Source organism: Oncorhynchus nerka, linkage group LG1, assembly GCF_034236695.1.
Source record: "Oncorhynchus nerka isolate Pitt River linkage group LG1, Oner_Uvic_2.0, whole genome shotgun sequence".
NCBI lineage: Eukaryota > Metazoa > Chordata > Actinopteri > Salmoniformes > Salmonidae > Oncorhynchus > Oncorhynchus nerka.
In genome coordinates this window covers 4,616,587-4,631,886 of record NC_088396.1, presented here as the reverse complement: position 1 = coordinate 4,631,886, position 15,300 = coordinate 4,616,587, and the positions used below count along the sequence as shown (strand labels likewise).

Genomic DNA, 15,300 nt, shown 5'->3' with positions numbered 1-15,300 from the left:
GTACTGCAGGCTGCCATTAGCAACTCAATTATCCTTATAACTCTTTCTGTGTGCGATTGAAAAATAGTCAGTACAAGGACCATCTGGTGTAATAGAAACAATTATTGGCACCATGATTGTCTTGTAAATGTGTTTTATTTATACAATGATTGACCACAGAGATTGCCATTTTTCTATTCAGTATAACGGGGGATCCTGTTTTCTGAAAATAATGCCTGCAGTACCGTGGTCTGCCTTGAACTTCCGTGGGGGCAGTCGTTCTCCTCTGGTCTACAGCCTCAGAGCGAGTAATCGTCTTAACTTACGCATTGAAGCGTGCCCGCACTACAGTCCTACAGAAGTTTCTGAAGCGGTGCTCTCTCCCCACAATGAAGAGAGGTTTGTCAAAGTAAGGATGGTTCTCCCTCAGTTCCTCTTCCTGGACCTTGCTGCTCACACACACACACACACACACGCACAAACAAAGTTACACACACACAGACACACACAAAATGTAAACAGACACAATGATAACAACACATAGGTAACACACAGGAAAAGAAGACATGATCATTTCATTATGTCCTTAAAATGCTGGGTAATTTGTCAAACAAATAATGGAGCAAACTTCAAAGGTTCAAGGGTGGAGCAAAGGACTTAAGTTGCTAAGAGTGGGAAGATATGAAACGGTTGCTAAGAGTGGGAAGATATGAAACGGTTGCTAAGAGTGGGAAGACATGAAACGGTTGCTAAGAGTGGGAAGATATGAAACGGTTGCTAAGAGTGGGAAGATATGAAACGATTGCTAAGAGTGGGAAGATATGAAACGGTTGCTAAGAGTGGGAAGATATGAAATGGTTGCTAAGAGTGGGAAGATATGAAACGGTTGCTAAGAGTGGGAAGATATGAAACGGTTGCTAAGAGTGGGAAGATATGAAACGGTTGCTAAGAGTGGGAAGATATGAAACGGTTGCTAAGAGTGGGAAGATATGAAACGGTTGCTAAGAGTGGGAAGATATGAAATGTTTGCTAAGAGTGGGAAGATATGAAACGGTTGCTAAGAGTGGGAAGATATGAAAGGGTTGTAGATTGATGATTGACTGTAAATTGGTGAGTGGCCCGTTCTGTGTTTCTTTACTGGGCACAACACCCTGTGTGTGCGTGTGTGTGTCTGTATGTGTGTGTGTGTGTGAGAGTTGTGTGTGTGTGTGTGCATGTGCGTGTGTGTATACCGCTTCATCTCGGCCTGCTCCTTCTTCTCCTGAATCATCTTGATCTCACTATCTTCTCGCTGGGCGTTACGATAACGCACTGTACTGGAATGCTACAAGGGAGAGGAAAGAAGGGTCAGGGTGTGTGTGAGTGTGTGACATTTTGCTATGTCTAGGGGTCCTAGCCTGACTACCTGCTCCATAACCTGATATAACTGTGTGTATGAGGCGTGAAAGTAAGAGTGAGTGGACCGCTGTTGAATGCATGTCCTAGGGTGGTAGTGTACTTACCTGGTGCCAGTGCGATCTCTGCTCTGACTCTCGCTAGTCGGCCAGCCAAAGCAGCATGCAATGTTCATGGTGACAAAATAATAATATGTACAAAAAGAAACAAAAATGCATGCCATGACAGAAGGTAAGATGCCAATCACCCACACCACACCGACATACGTACACAAAGTCATTATTAGTGATGGGCACCAATATGGAACATGATATCAGTTTGCATTAATAACATTGCAACTGTGTGGACTTCCACGGCTTTGTGAACTCCAGACAACTTCTTGCTGATTGGGGCATGTGTGAATGTTCTGGTGGCCTAACCTACCCAACAATTTGAAGCCCATTGATGGCCAATCAGCAGGCAACTAAATATGCCTGCAGGAAAAGTAATGTATGTTCTTTTACAGAATAGTGTAGGTAAACAGCAAGTACACCGATATCACTCATCAAGTCTTACTGGCGCTCGCCAAGCATCTGGCCTTGGGCTGTTGCCCACTAGGGATGGGATGTGGAAATGTAAGTGTCCTGTTCAACTAAGCATTAAATACCTCCATTATTAACAATGTGTGTGTGTGTGTGTGTGTTTCTCACATCTTGTGTGAGTGTCTCCAGGGACTTTCCTCTGCTGATCCTCTGACTAGTGGAGCCATGTCTCAGAGACCTGGAGAGAGCACAGGGTCAAAGGTTAAGACATAGCTTTGAAATATACCATTGGTGTGAGATTGTATGTGTGTATATGTGCATGGTGTACATGCTTGTCTGCTTTTGCATGCACATCAGTGTGCGTGTGTGTGCCCGTGCGTGAGTACACATGCTTGTGTGTGTACCTGCGTTCTTGGCGTATATGGTGTTGGACACTGAGGATGGAGCGCTCTTTCAGTGGTTGGCCCTCAAAGGATCCACTCAGCATACGCTGTCTGGTACAAGCCCTGAAACACACAGAACAGGAGACACATTCACAGCACAGTGCAAATACACACAACATAGTAAAAATAGACCAAAAATAGATAGTGATGGGGCCTCGAAGTTAAAGAGAATGGATGGTAAGAGGAGGGTTGCCGGTTCGAATCCCTGAACTGACAGGGAGAAATCTGCAGGGCACCTGGAGCTGGCACCTGGAGAGTTAACGACTTCAATATCCCATATACTTCATACTGCCATTGTGCCCTTGAACAAGGCACTTAAACGATAAAAGCTCCAGGGGCAGTCCCAGCCTGTGATGTGTGTTGTGTGTCAGGTTGGGTACTTTGACAGCAAAACATGAAAAATATCCATGCAACTACACCTCTCTTCCTCCCCTCAGCAGTCAAACAGGCTATTCATCCAAAGCAGGCCCTATTCACATGATCATTCTATATTAGTTACTGGACTTCAGCAGTGTGTGTGTCTGTGTGTTGCTTGTGAGTGTGTGAGAAGGAACATGTGATTGAGAAAGATAGATAGAGAGAGAGAGAGAGAGAGAGAGAGAGAGAGAGAGAGAGGGTGGGCGGGCCAGACGATACATGTGATGACTTCAGATGTAGTGTCTGTTTGGCAGCTTAGGAGAAAGAGAGGAAGGAACACACGCACACACATTAGTCTGGCTAATCTACCGCCGTGCCAGATGTTTAATCCTCCAATTACTAGATCACACAGGTGAATCTGTCAGGAGGGTGTGTGTGTCTGTGTGTGTGCCCGTGCGTGAGTACATGTGCTTGTGTATGTACAAGACCTGCGTTCTTGGCGTATATGGTGTTGGACACTGGAGATGGAGCGCTTTCAGTAGTTGGCCCTCAAAGTATCCACTCAGCATTAGCTGTTTGGTACAAGCCATGTGTGTACATGTTTGTGAAGGTAATGCATGCCAGAGAAATAATGGCAATGCTCTGCTGTGTTCCCTTTGACTCAGAATTGTATTTGTAATATCAGCGGCTAAATCAGGCTTTTTAATTTGTGGGTCTCTCCTCAGGATGGGTGTCCTTTGGAATAAGAACATCAGAAGTACTACACAATTTCTCTATAATGGCAATTGATTAAGAAAACCAGTGGAAATACACAAAAACCATTTTTAACACTTTCTTTAAAGGTTGCATACATTAATCAATTATTATCAGCATAGATTAAGCATTCACAGCATATTCATGAAGGTGTAATTAACATTGATAAATACCTTTAAAGGGATATCTCAATCAAAAACTTCTATGAAGGTTGAATGTTGAGAAAAATGTGTTGTTTCACAGGAATTTAAGTTCTAAAAATAGTCTGTCTAGGAAATCAGGCACTTCCAAAATGAAACATTGGTTCACAAAAATATTGTTCTCATATATTAATGTTATTTAACATTGAAAATCATAGAAATGTGCCATTTTGAGGGCAGTAACTCGCACATTTAACATTTAGGTTGTTATTACGAAGTATTTAGTGATGTTCTTGTCTATTGACTGCGGTGTAGGCTCCTCAGAGGAGGAAGGGAGAATAATCCTCCTCAGTAAAACATTAAAAAGTTATCCTTTTTAGATAAAACAATACTACATTGTATTTATTTTTCATTGTTTTATTTTACCTTTATTGAACCAGGTAGGCCAGTTAAGAACAAGTTCTCATTTACAACTGCGACCTGGCCAAGATAAAGCAAAGCAGTGAGACAAAAACAACAACACAGAGATACACATGGGAAAAACAAACGTACAGTCAATAACGCAATAGAAAAAATCTGTATACAGAGTGTGCAAATGAAGTAAGGAGGTAAGGCTATAAATAGGCCAACTGGTGTACAAAAGAGCAGAAAAACAAAAACAAATATGGGGATGAGGTAGGTAGTTGGTCGGATGGTCTATTTACAAATGGGCTGTGTACAGCTGCAACGGCCGGTAAGCTGCTCTGACAGCTGACGCTAAAAGTTAGTGAGGGAGATATGTCGCCAACTTCAGTGATTTTTGCAATTCGTTCCAGTCATTGGCAGCAGAGAACTGGAAGGAAAGGCAGCCAAAGGAGGAGTTGGCTTTGGAGATGACCAGTGAAATATACCTGCTGGAGCGCGTACTATGGGTGGGTGTTGCTATGGTGACCAGTGAGCTGAGACAAGGCGGGGCTTTAACTAGCAAAGACTTATAGATGACCTGGAGCCAGTGGGTTTGGCGACGAATATGTAGCGAGGACCAGCCAACGACAGCGTACAGTTCGCAGTGGTGGGTAGTATATGCGGCTTTGGTGACAAAACGGATGGCACTGTGATAGACTGCATCCGATTTGCTGAGTAGAATGTTGGAGGCTATTTTGTAAATGACATTGCCGAAGTCGAGGATCGGTAGGATAGTCAGTTTTACGAGGGTATGTTTGGAAGCATGAGTGAATGAGGCTTTGTTGCGAATTAGAAAGCCAATTCTAGATTTAACTTTGGATTGGAGATGCTTAATGTTAGTCTGGAAGGAGAGTTTACAGTCTAGCCAGACACCTAGGTATTTGTAGTTGTCCACATATTCTAAGTCAGAACCGTCCAGAGTAGTGATGCAAGTCGTGCGGGTGGGTAGCGATCGGTTGCATTTAAAAGCAGTTGAAGCCACGGAAGGAGTGTTGTATGGAGTTGAAGCTTGTGTGGAGGTTTGTTAACACAGTGTCCAAAGAAGGGCCAGATGTACACAGAATGGTGTCGTCTGCGTAGAGGTGGATCTGAGAATCACCCGCAAAAAGAGCAACATCATTGATATATACAGAGAAAAGAGTCGGTCCGAGAATTGAACCCTGTGGCACCCCCATAGAGACTGCCAGAGGTGCGGACAACAGGCCCTCCAATTTAACACACTGAACTCTATCTGAGAAGTAGTTAGTGAACCAGGCGAGGCAGTCATTTGAGAAACCAAGGCTGTTGAGTCTGCCGATAAGAATACGGTGATTGACAGAGTCGAAAGCCTTGGCCAGGTCGATGAAGACGGCCGCACAGTACTGTCTTTTATAAATGGCGGTTATGATATCGTTCAATGGCGGTTATGATATCGTTTAGGACCTTGAGCATGGCTGAGGTTCACCCGTGACCTGCTCGAAAACCAGATTGCTTAGTGGAGAAGGTATGGTGGGATTCAAAATGGTCGTTGATCTGTTAGTTCACTTGGCTTTCGAAGACTTTAGAAAGGCAGGGTAGGATAGATATAGGTCTGCAGCAATTTGGGTCTAGAGTGTCACCCCTTTGAAGAGGGGGATGACCGCCTCAGCTTTCCAATCTTTAGGAATCTCGGCCGATACAAAAGAGAGGTTGAACAGGATAGTAAAAGGGGTTGCAATAATGGTGGCGGATCATTTTCGAAAGAGAGGGTCCAGATTGTCTAGCTCAGCTGATTTGTACGGGTCCAGAATTTGCAGTTCTTTCAGAACATCAGGTGTCTAGATTTGGGTGAAGGAGAAGTGGGATGGGGGGGTTTGGGCCAGTTGCCGCGGGGGGTGCAGAGCTGTTGGCCGGGGTTGGGGTAGCCAGGTGGAAAGCGTCGCCAGCCGTAGAGAAATGCTTGTTGAAATTCTCGATTATCGTTAAATATATTTACCTGTCACCAAATAACTGATTAAAACACACTGTTTTGATTGCAATGAAGGTCTACAGTAGCCTCATCAAAACTCTCCGGGGTAGCACCATGCTGTAGGTTGAGGACAGCTATTTTCCGTCATCCTTTGGGTACATTGTCTACAATACAAAACCTAGGAGGCTCATGGTTCCCAACCCCTTCCATAGACTTAATTATGATGACTTCTGGAGGACATCCTCCTACCTATTAGAGCTCTTGCAGCATGAACTGACAAATGATCAGAGAATTCATTTAATACTGAAAGCATAAGCTACAGCTAGCTAGTACTGCAGTGCATAAAATGTGGTGAATAGTTGACTCAGAGAGAGAAAGACAATAGTTGAACTGTTTTGTTTAGCATCATTTCTTAAACATGTAGGAGAAGCAGCAGACAGAGTGAGCTAGATATATTTAATTAAAAAAATGTTACTTTCACTTACTTAGCTAGCTAATTTAGCCTAAAAAAAGAGAGGAATGTTATTTATGTTAGCTAGCTGGCTAAGGCTATCCAACACTGGAACTCTTCCAAGTCAAGGTAAGTTATTGGTTTAATTAATTTATTGCCGCCTAGGCCCAACGGTGTAACTGCTAATCTGCTTGCTGTACAATTTACTGCCTGACTTGCAGTCGTCATTCCAATTCATCCCAAAGGTGTTGGATGGGGTTGAGGTCAGAGCTCTGTGCAGGCCAGTCAAGTTCTTCCACACCCATCTCGACAAACAATTTCTCTATGGACCTCGCTTTGTGCACAGGGGCATTGACATGCTGAAACGCGAAATGGCCTTCCCCAAAGTGTTGCTACAAAGTTGGAAGCACAGAATCGTCTAAAATGCATTGTATGCTGCAGCGTTATGATTTCCCTTCACTGGAGCTAAGAGGCCAAGCCGAAACCATGAAAAACAGCCCCAGACCATTATTCCCTCTCCACCAAACTTTACAGTTGGCATTATGCATTCGAGCAGGTACAGTTCTCCTGGCATCCACCAAACCCAGATTAATCCATCCAACTGCCAGATTGTGAAGCATGATTCATCACCCCAGAGAACATGTTTCCACTGATGGCAAGCTTTACACATCTCCAGCCGACGCCTGGCTGATCTTAGGTTTGTGTGCGGCTGCTAGGCCATGGAAACCAATTTCATGAAGCTCGCGAAGAACTGTTCTTGTGCTGGCGTTGCTTCCAGAGGCAGTTTGGAACTCAGTAGTTTGTTTTGTGAGCCTGCGTCAACTAGCACTTTGTGGCTGACCCGTTGTTGTTTCTAGACGTTTCCACTTCACAATAACAGCACTTACAGTTGAAGTCGGAAGTTTACATACACCTTAGCCAAATACATTTCAACTCAGTTTTTCACAACTCCTGACATTTAATCCTCATAAAAAGTGCCTGTCTTAGGTCAGTTAGGATCACCACTTTATATTAAGAATGTGAAATGTCAAAATAATAGTAGACAGAATGATTTATTTCAGCTTTTAATTCTTTCATCACATTCCCAGTGGGTCAGACGTTTACATACATTCAATTAGTATTTGGTAGCATTGCCTTTAAATTGTTTAACTTGGGTCAAATGTTTTGGGTAGCCTTCCACAAGCTTCCCACAGTAAGTTGGGGGAATTTTGGCCCATTCCTCCTGACAGAACTGGTGTAACTGAGTGAGGTTTGTTGGCCTCCTTGCTCGCACATGCTTTTTCAGTTCTACCCACACATTTTCGATTGGATTTGAGACCAGGGCTTTGTGATGGCCACTCCAATACCTTGACTTTGTTGTCCTTAGGCCATTTTGCCACAACTTTGGAAGTATGATTGGGGTCATTGTCTACTTGGAAGACCAATTTGCGACCAAGCTTTAACTTCCTGAATGATGTCTTAAGATTTTGCTTCAATATATCCACATCATTTTCCTACCTCATGATGCCATCTATTTTGTGAAGTGCGCCAGTCCCTTCTGCAGCAAAGCACCGCCACCACATGATGCTGCCACCCCCGCGAGTCACGGTTGGGATGATGTTCTTCGGCTTGCAAGCCTCCCCCTTTTTCCTCCAAACATAACGATGGTCATTATGGCCAAACAGTTATATTTTTGTTTCAACAGACCAGAGGATATTTCTCCAAAAAGTAAGATCTTTGTCTCCATGTGCAGCTGCGAACCGTAGTCTTGCTTTTTTATTGCGGTTTTGGAGCAGTGGCTTCTTCCTTGCTGAGCGGCCTTTCAGGTTATGTCGATATAGGACTCATTTTACTGTGGATATAGATAATTTTGTACGTGTTTTCTCCAGCATATTCACAAGGTCCTTTGCTGTTGTTCTGGGATTGATTTGCACTTTTTGCACCAAAGTACGTTCATCTCTAGGAGACATAACGTGTCACCTTCCTGAGCGGTATGGCGGCTATGTGGTTCCATGGTGTTTATACTTGCATACTATTGTTTGTACAGATGAACGTGGTACCTTCAGGCGTTTGGAAATTGCTCCCAAGGATGAACCAGACTTGTGGAGGTCCACAATTTTTTTTCTGAGGTCTTGGCTGATTTCTTTTGATTTTCCCATGATGTCAAGCAAAGAGGCATTGAGTTTGAAGGCAGACCTTGAAATACATCCACAGGTACACCTCCAATTCACTGAAATTATGTCAATTAGCCTATCAGAAGCTTCTAAAGCCATAAATTAATTTTCTGGAATTTTCCAAGTTGTTTAAAGGCACAGTCAACTTTGTGGATGTAAACTTCTGACCCACTGAAATTGTGATACAGTGAATTATAAGTTAAATAATCTCTCTGTAAACAATTGTTGGAAAAAATTATTGTGTCATACACAAAGAAGATGTCCTAACTGACTTGCCAAAACTATAGTTTGTTAACAATACACTTGTGGAGTGGTTGAAAAATGAGTTTTAATGACTCCAACCTAAGTGTATGTAAACTTCCGACTTCAACTGTACAGTTGACCAGCGCAGCTCTAGCTGGGCAAAACTTTTTACGAACTGACTTGTTGGAAAGGTGGCATACTATGACGGTGCCACCTTGAATGTCACTGAGCTCTTCATTAAAACCATTCTACTGCCAATGTTTGTCTATGGAGATTTCATGGCTGTGTGTTCGATTTTATACACCTGTCAGCAACAGGTGTGGCTGAAATAGCCGAATCCACTAATTTGAAGAGGTGCCCACATACTTGTTTTATATATAGTGTATGTTGACTATGACTTTAGAAAATTTGGTGACAACGATGTAGGCTGTGTATAGCGGTTAGCTGTTTCACAGACCACTGCACTGATGTTCACAAGCAAAGGGAAAAGTTTAGAGGAGGGGGAGAGCACGTAGATGTGAGAAGGAATTATACAATGAGCAAAGTGATGATGCTGTTTGTATGTGGCTGCTATGAAAGTGAACTGTGTGTGCAGGGGTGTATTCATTCAGTTGATTCTGTTGAAAAACGTTTCTTAAACGGAAATAAACGTAACGGAATGGGGACAGACCTACCTGAATTTGTCCAATAGAAACTCTTGTTTTGGAATATGAATGAAAGTCATCCAATATGCTGTAATAGAAATAAGGCAATGCTCATAGTAATGAACAAAACCGGAAATTGCTTCTCTGTGACATTTTGAAATCTGATCCCTGAGACGACTAATACAATTAATTATGGACAGTAATTTTCAGCTATCTACAGTGTCTTGCAAATGTATTCAGACCCATTGGATTTCTTCACATTTGATTGTGTTACAAAGTGGGATAAAATTGGATTTATTTGTTATTTTTTGTCAACATCTACACAAAACAGTCTGTAATGTCAAAGAAAAATGTGTTTTGTTTTTTAAAAATGTATATCTTTTTTTTAGAAATAAAATATAGTCATCGCATAAGTATTCAGCTCACTTAGAAACACCTTTGGCGGCAATTACAGCTGTGAGTCTTCTTGGGTAAGTATCTAATATGCCGACCACAATGCTCACGTCGCATAAATGTACACATACATGTTATTCAATCATTGCACCCACACTGCTAGCGCGCGTCAAAGGGAGTCTGTATTTGGCTGTTATTGTTGAAAACACTATTTCAGATGCAGCATGGTTGGCTGCTTCGCTAGCATTGCTAATGTTAGCACCAAAGATACAGTCTTCAATCACGAGAGACTAGGATTCCATAGAGATTTGCCATTCAATATCATAAGAAATGTGGTGTTCTAACAAGCATTACATGTTGTTTGAACTGTTGTTTAAGACAGTCGCTAAGATGAAACTCGGTTGTTATAATGGGAATTGCCAAGAGTGGTGCAAAACTGTCATCAAGTCAAAGGGTGTCTCTACGCTGAAGAATCTCAAATATAACATGTTTTGGTTACTACATGATTCCATGTGTTATTTCATAGTCATGATGTCTTCACTATTATTCTACAATGTAGAAAATAGTCAAAATGAAGAAAAACCCTGGAATGAGTAGGTGTGTCCAAACTTTGCCTGCTGCTGTATACAAACAGCACAATAACTGGTATTAAGTGGTGGAATTGTCCTTGAATGTACATTCATAACGCATCTATTTCATTAGTGACAATTCCTGGAAATTATACAACTTTTTAAAAGTAAACCATTGAGGTTGAGTGGGTTCAGCACTTCTGTAAATGGAAATATAAAAACCTATTTAAGGTATATTCGTCCGTTTGAATTTGTTAATTTATGTTTCTAATTTGTTCTTATTCTTTTATTTCAGAAGCAGAAAGATTGAATGGATCAAGGCTTCAATTAACAAAGGGCATTAAAGACCAGCATTAACAGTCTCCAAAATGATATCAAGGAAGAGAAAAAAAAATCACAACAATCCACCTTCTGCAAAATGATGGACGTTGCTGGCACAGGGGCACTGAGTGTCCTTGGATATAGCAAGGTGACTCTTGATGCTTCCAGAACTACACAGTCTATCAGTCACGCACTTCAGACTTGGAACTGAATGCTAGGAAAATAAGAACATACATTTGGTATGACCTAACTGCCACAGTAGATCTGATGCTTCTGTCAAATAAAACAGAAGGACTTGTGGTGTCGGTGGTGTGGCTATGAATCAATCATTCTTACCGGAGGATTTTGTTGATAGTAGTTTCCTTCTCCAGGAGGTTGCGAGCTCTGATGCTGAATATTGACCTGCGGAGCTTTGTAGAACAGATGTTGCAGACTAATTCTTTGAGAAATTTGAAAAGTGTTATCAAATACAAACACATTTCATCTAGCAGCAAGCAAACATCCCCATATTGTATTGATCGCCCTCCAACCGTCAGATAAAATGTTGTGTTATCACTACGGTAAACATCTGTTTTTGTTTGTGTGTGTATGAGAGGCAGAAAGATTGTGTGTACCTTCTGGCTTAAGGTCAATGTACTTGTTGTGAAGCGTGGTGGAGTGTGTATGCCTGCGTGCATATGTGTGTATGTGAGAGAGAGAGAGAGAGAGAGAGAGACAGTGTGTGTACCTTCTGGCTTCTGGTTGATGTTTTAGTTGTGGACTGTCGGAGTGTGTGTTTGTGCGTGTGCGTCTGTGTGTCTGCGTGCGCGTGTGTATACCTTCTGGTCGATGTATTTGTTGTCTTCTATGGCGGATCGCTTGGAATGGTCACAGGAAGAGGAGGATGCGGAAGGAAGGCGGCGGAACAGACAGCTGGTGTCCTGCTGCTGCCGATCGATGAACTGCTTCATGAAACTCTCCCTGTCACACACACAGAAACACATTCCGACTGACTGATTATTGTGACAAAGTGATGGGCTGGAGAGAGAGGGAGGTCTGCGAGAGCGTAGGGCTGTGCACTAATCAGCTTCTTAAACATGAAATATATTACTGTATCATCCTAAAAGGGTTACAGTTCAGTATTCCAACTTGTAGAAACAAGGCTTCTACTATGAGGAAATGCCCTAATTATAGTCCTATACAGGGTGGCTGCTAGCTGCTATTATTGTGGATTGAAAACCTACCAAGAGGTTTTGTGGTAATACAGTATTTCAGAGAAACTGCAGAGACAAAATTGGAAGTGTTGGGGGCTATCTTAAACCAACTTGCCCTTTTCTGAGGGAGAGTGACATGGAGAGTGACATGGCAAACGAGAAGGATTGCATTATCGACAAGGAACGTGCAAGTAAGCATTTCATTGGACGATGTGTATCCCGTACATACAACTAATAAAACTTGAAACTATTGTTAAACTATAAAGACTTTGTTGACCTGAACCCAGGTCGGAGAAGTTCTGTCCTTTATTGTGTCCCCTGATGGATCCCAGTTAGGGTACCTGATTCTGGGCACAGTGAAATCAGACGGCAGCTTGGAGATCTTGACCATCTGGGGCCGATTAGGAAACTTCTCAAAGATCCTTAGACGTAGGGGCAGCTTCTCTTTGGTATCTGCGTTCGCCTCACTTTGCTTCAGCTACAGAAAGAGAGAGAATGGAAATAAGATTTAGGGACAGAGAGGGGGGAAATAAGTCGACTTGGCATAGGGATAGAGAGAAGGAAAGTGGTCTGCAAAGAGGGAGAGAGTAGACTCAGCTACAGAGAGAGATTGACATCTCATTCAGCTCAGAAGAGAGGGATAGTGGAGAGAGCGATAGTGACTTTTCGGTAAAGGGAGAAAGGGATGCGGGACACTTCACTTCACTGCCATACAGAGAGAAGAACACACTTCACTTTGCCATACAGAGAGAGAAACACACTTCACTTTGCCAAACAGAGAGAGGAACACACTTCACTTTGCCATACAGAGAGAGGAACACACTTCACTTGGAGAGAAGGATGGAGTGAGAGAAGGAAAGAGTGGATTTAGCTGCGGAGAACAATAGTAGACTCACAGCTACAGAGAGAGAGAGACTGACATCTCATGTAGCTCAGGAGAGAGGGATAGTGACTTTGCAGTAAAAGGAGAGAGGGATACAGTACACTTTAATTTGTCATAGAGAGACAGAGAAATATACTTCACTCGGAGAGGATTTCCACGTTCTTATAGCTATTGTTGGTTTAGAGAAATGGTATGGTAGTTTCCACAACAGTTGAGAAATACAATGATCCATGGGTAAGACAAAGGTGAGGGATGGGAACATACATGTCTGGCTCTAGAGAGTGCTTTTAATCCAGGACTTAATCTGTGTTTGAAAACCAGCCTACTGTGTAAATGTAAGTAAAACCTTTGGTTCTCACAGACAGACCAGTGTTCCAGTAGGCTTTTCCTAACAGCTGGTCCCTGACTTGTCTCCTATAACGACAGGTCCCAGATCTGGTCTTAGGTGACAATGCACCATATATCTTTCATCCCCATGTCCCATTCAAGCCTTTTCAGGTGACTGATTTTAGATTATATAAAACAATATCAAATGCATTTCCTATCTCTATATTGTATTTTACACTAAATCTGTATTTTATACTTCTACAATAATGTATGAACTCACATCATGTTTGGCAACTAGTAAGTGCCATTAATACAATACAGTGAGAATTTACATACTTTCACATTACTTTCATTAACTTGTATTAGCATATTATGGTCAAGATCATTGGTTGAAAAAGGAAAGATTACATTAAGGTAGAGAATGGATGCATCAAATGGATGGTTGGGACTTCTGGAGACAGAATAAGTTCCCTCAGACACTGATCTAAGGGCAATGTTGTATAAGGTCCTGATCATAGATCTGTGGTTTGGGGCAGCTTCTACCAAGAGTGGAATATATCTGTGGTGTCAGGGTGCAGTTGTACAGTTCTGCCTGTAGATGGCAGCCACACTCTTGCAGTCACACACACACAATACTTCTACAGCTTGGTGGTGTTCAACTTTGATGGTGGGTTTTGGTTTGGGGCTGAGAGTACGCACACACACACGCACGCACGCACACACACACACGCACGCACGCACACACTCCTACAAACCAATCTGTGAAAACCTACTTACGTTTGAAAAAAGAAGAATGAAGGAAGCAATGAAAAGGAAAAAGAAAAACAGATTACATTGGAAAGGCTTATGCAAGAAGCCAAACTGAACAAAATATGTATGAACACACAAGCCTGCACAAGGAAGGACAGACCAGTCAAATAAAAAAACATTACAAATGAATGGGGGAAATTATATCAATAGAAATTCATTTAATTCCATAAGAGAGAAGCTGACTGATAAAAAAATCCATGAGCGGAATTCTTCTGTCTGGGAGACTGGAGGTCAAGCAAGTTTGGTTGGATGGTGAATGAGGCCATATCATTCTGGGCATAAAAACAGCATCCACCACTGTCTCATTTGTGCGTGTGTGTGTGTGTGTGTATCTGTTTGTCGGTCTATCAAACAGACAGAACCCCAGGTATAAAAATAGAGGAAAATGTAATGGAAATCTGTCTATTCACTCCTTCTGCCCGATTTTAACTTGGTACTGTAAAATGTCTGTTTTGCTTTAGCCATGCGGTTATTGCAGAATTTGTAAGAAAGAAAAAAATGTCATGCAATGATAATTATCGCACACACACACACACACACACACACACACACACACACACACACACACATTTAATTCACAATAAGACTACCAGACGGTAAAGAGAGATAAAGACAGACAGAGGAAGTATTCCGATCCTCACGTTCATTGGTGTTTTGGTGGAACTACCTGGTTTTGCATGGACCTAAGATAGGTTATCTTAGTCGGATGGAAGCTTATGGGGCTGGGAGCATAGAATTACATATTAAAATGAATTAGGATCTCTGTGGCTAGCAGTGTTCTCGACAGCTAAAAGGGAATACCATTGATCCCTCTCATCAATACCTTGTCAAGAAAACAGGGGTGGCTCCATACCTTCTCACTTTGCTACATACAGCCTGTACTGTACTGTAGTGCACCTTTTGTAGAGTTTGCTCTAGTGAGGAGTGAAAATGGAATATGTTATTGGCAAAAGGCCAGAACCAATGGCACCAACTACACAGACAATCACACACACAGTTGAGACAATTCATTGGTTGATTGATTGACCTATTACTTGTGTAAATTCTGCCATATGTCACAAATCAAAGTTCCAAGATTGCTAAATTCTGTGACATGAGAACATACACTGCATGACCAAAAGTATGTGCACACCTGCTGATCGTAACATCTTATTTCAAATTCATTGGCATTAGTATGGAGTTGGAAATGAATTACTTAAAAATCATACAATGTGATTTTCTAGATTTTTGTTTTAGATTCCGTCTCTCACGGTCGAAGTGTCCCCGTGATAAAAAATGACAGACCTCTACATGCTTTGTAAGTAGGAAAACCTGCAAAATCGGCAGTGTATCAAATACTTGTTCTCCCCACTGT

General features: G+C 42.1%; 1 protein-coding gene across 2 annotated transcripts in view; it reads right to left on the bottom strand.

Moving 5' to 3' along the window:
• nalcn (sodium leak channel, non-selective) overlaps window positions 1-15,300 on the bottom strand; it is a 291,484-nt gene that overhangs the window by 52,200 nt on the left and 223,984 nt on the right. Inside the window, exons 17-24 of one of the 2 annotated variants that reach the window (XM_029647141.2) lie at window positions 12,268-12,404; window positions 11,552-11,693; window positions 11,070-11,143; window positions 2,300-2,401; window positions 2,064-2,133; window positions 1,482-1,514; window positions 1,212-1,303; window positions 306-428 (exon numbers count right to left, since the gene is read on the bottom strand). In XM_029647141.2, coding sequence (XP_029503001.1) covers window positions 306-428; window positions 1,212-1,303; window positions 1,482-1,514; window positions 2,064-2,133; window positions 2,300-2,401; window positions 11,070-11,143; window positions 11,552-11,693; window positions 12,268-12,404 — 773 coding nt within the window. The remainder of the gene's footprint in view (window positions 1-305; window positions 429-1,211; window positions 1,304-1,481; window positions 1,515-2,063; window positions 2,134-2,299; window positions 2,402-11,069; window positions 11,144-11,551; window positions 11,694-12,267; window positions 12,405-15,300) is intronic. The other variant, XM_029648174.2, reaches the window with a different exon arrangement.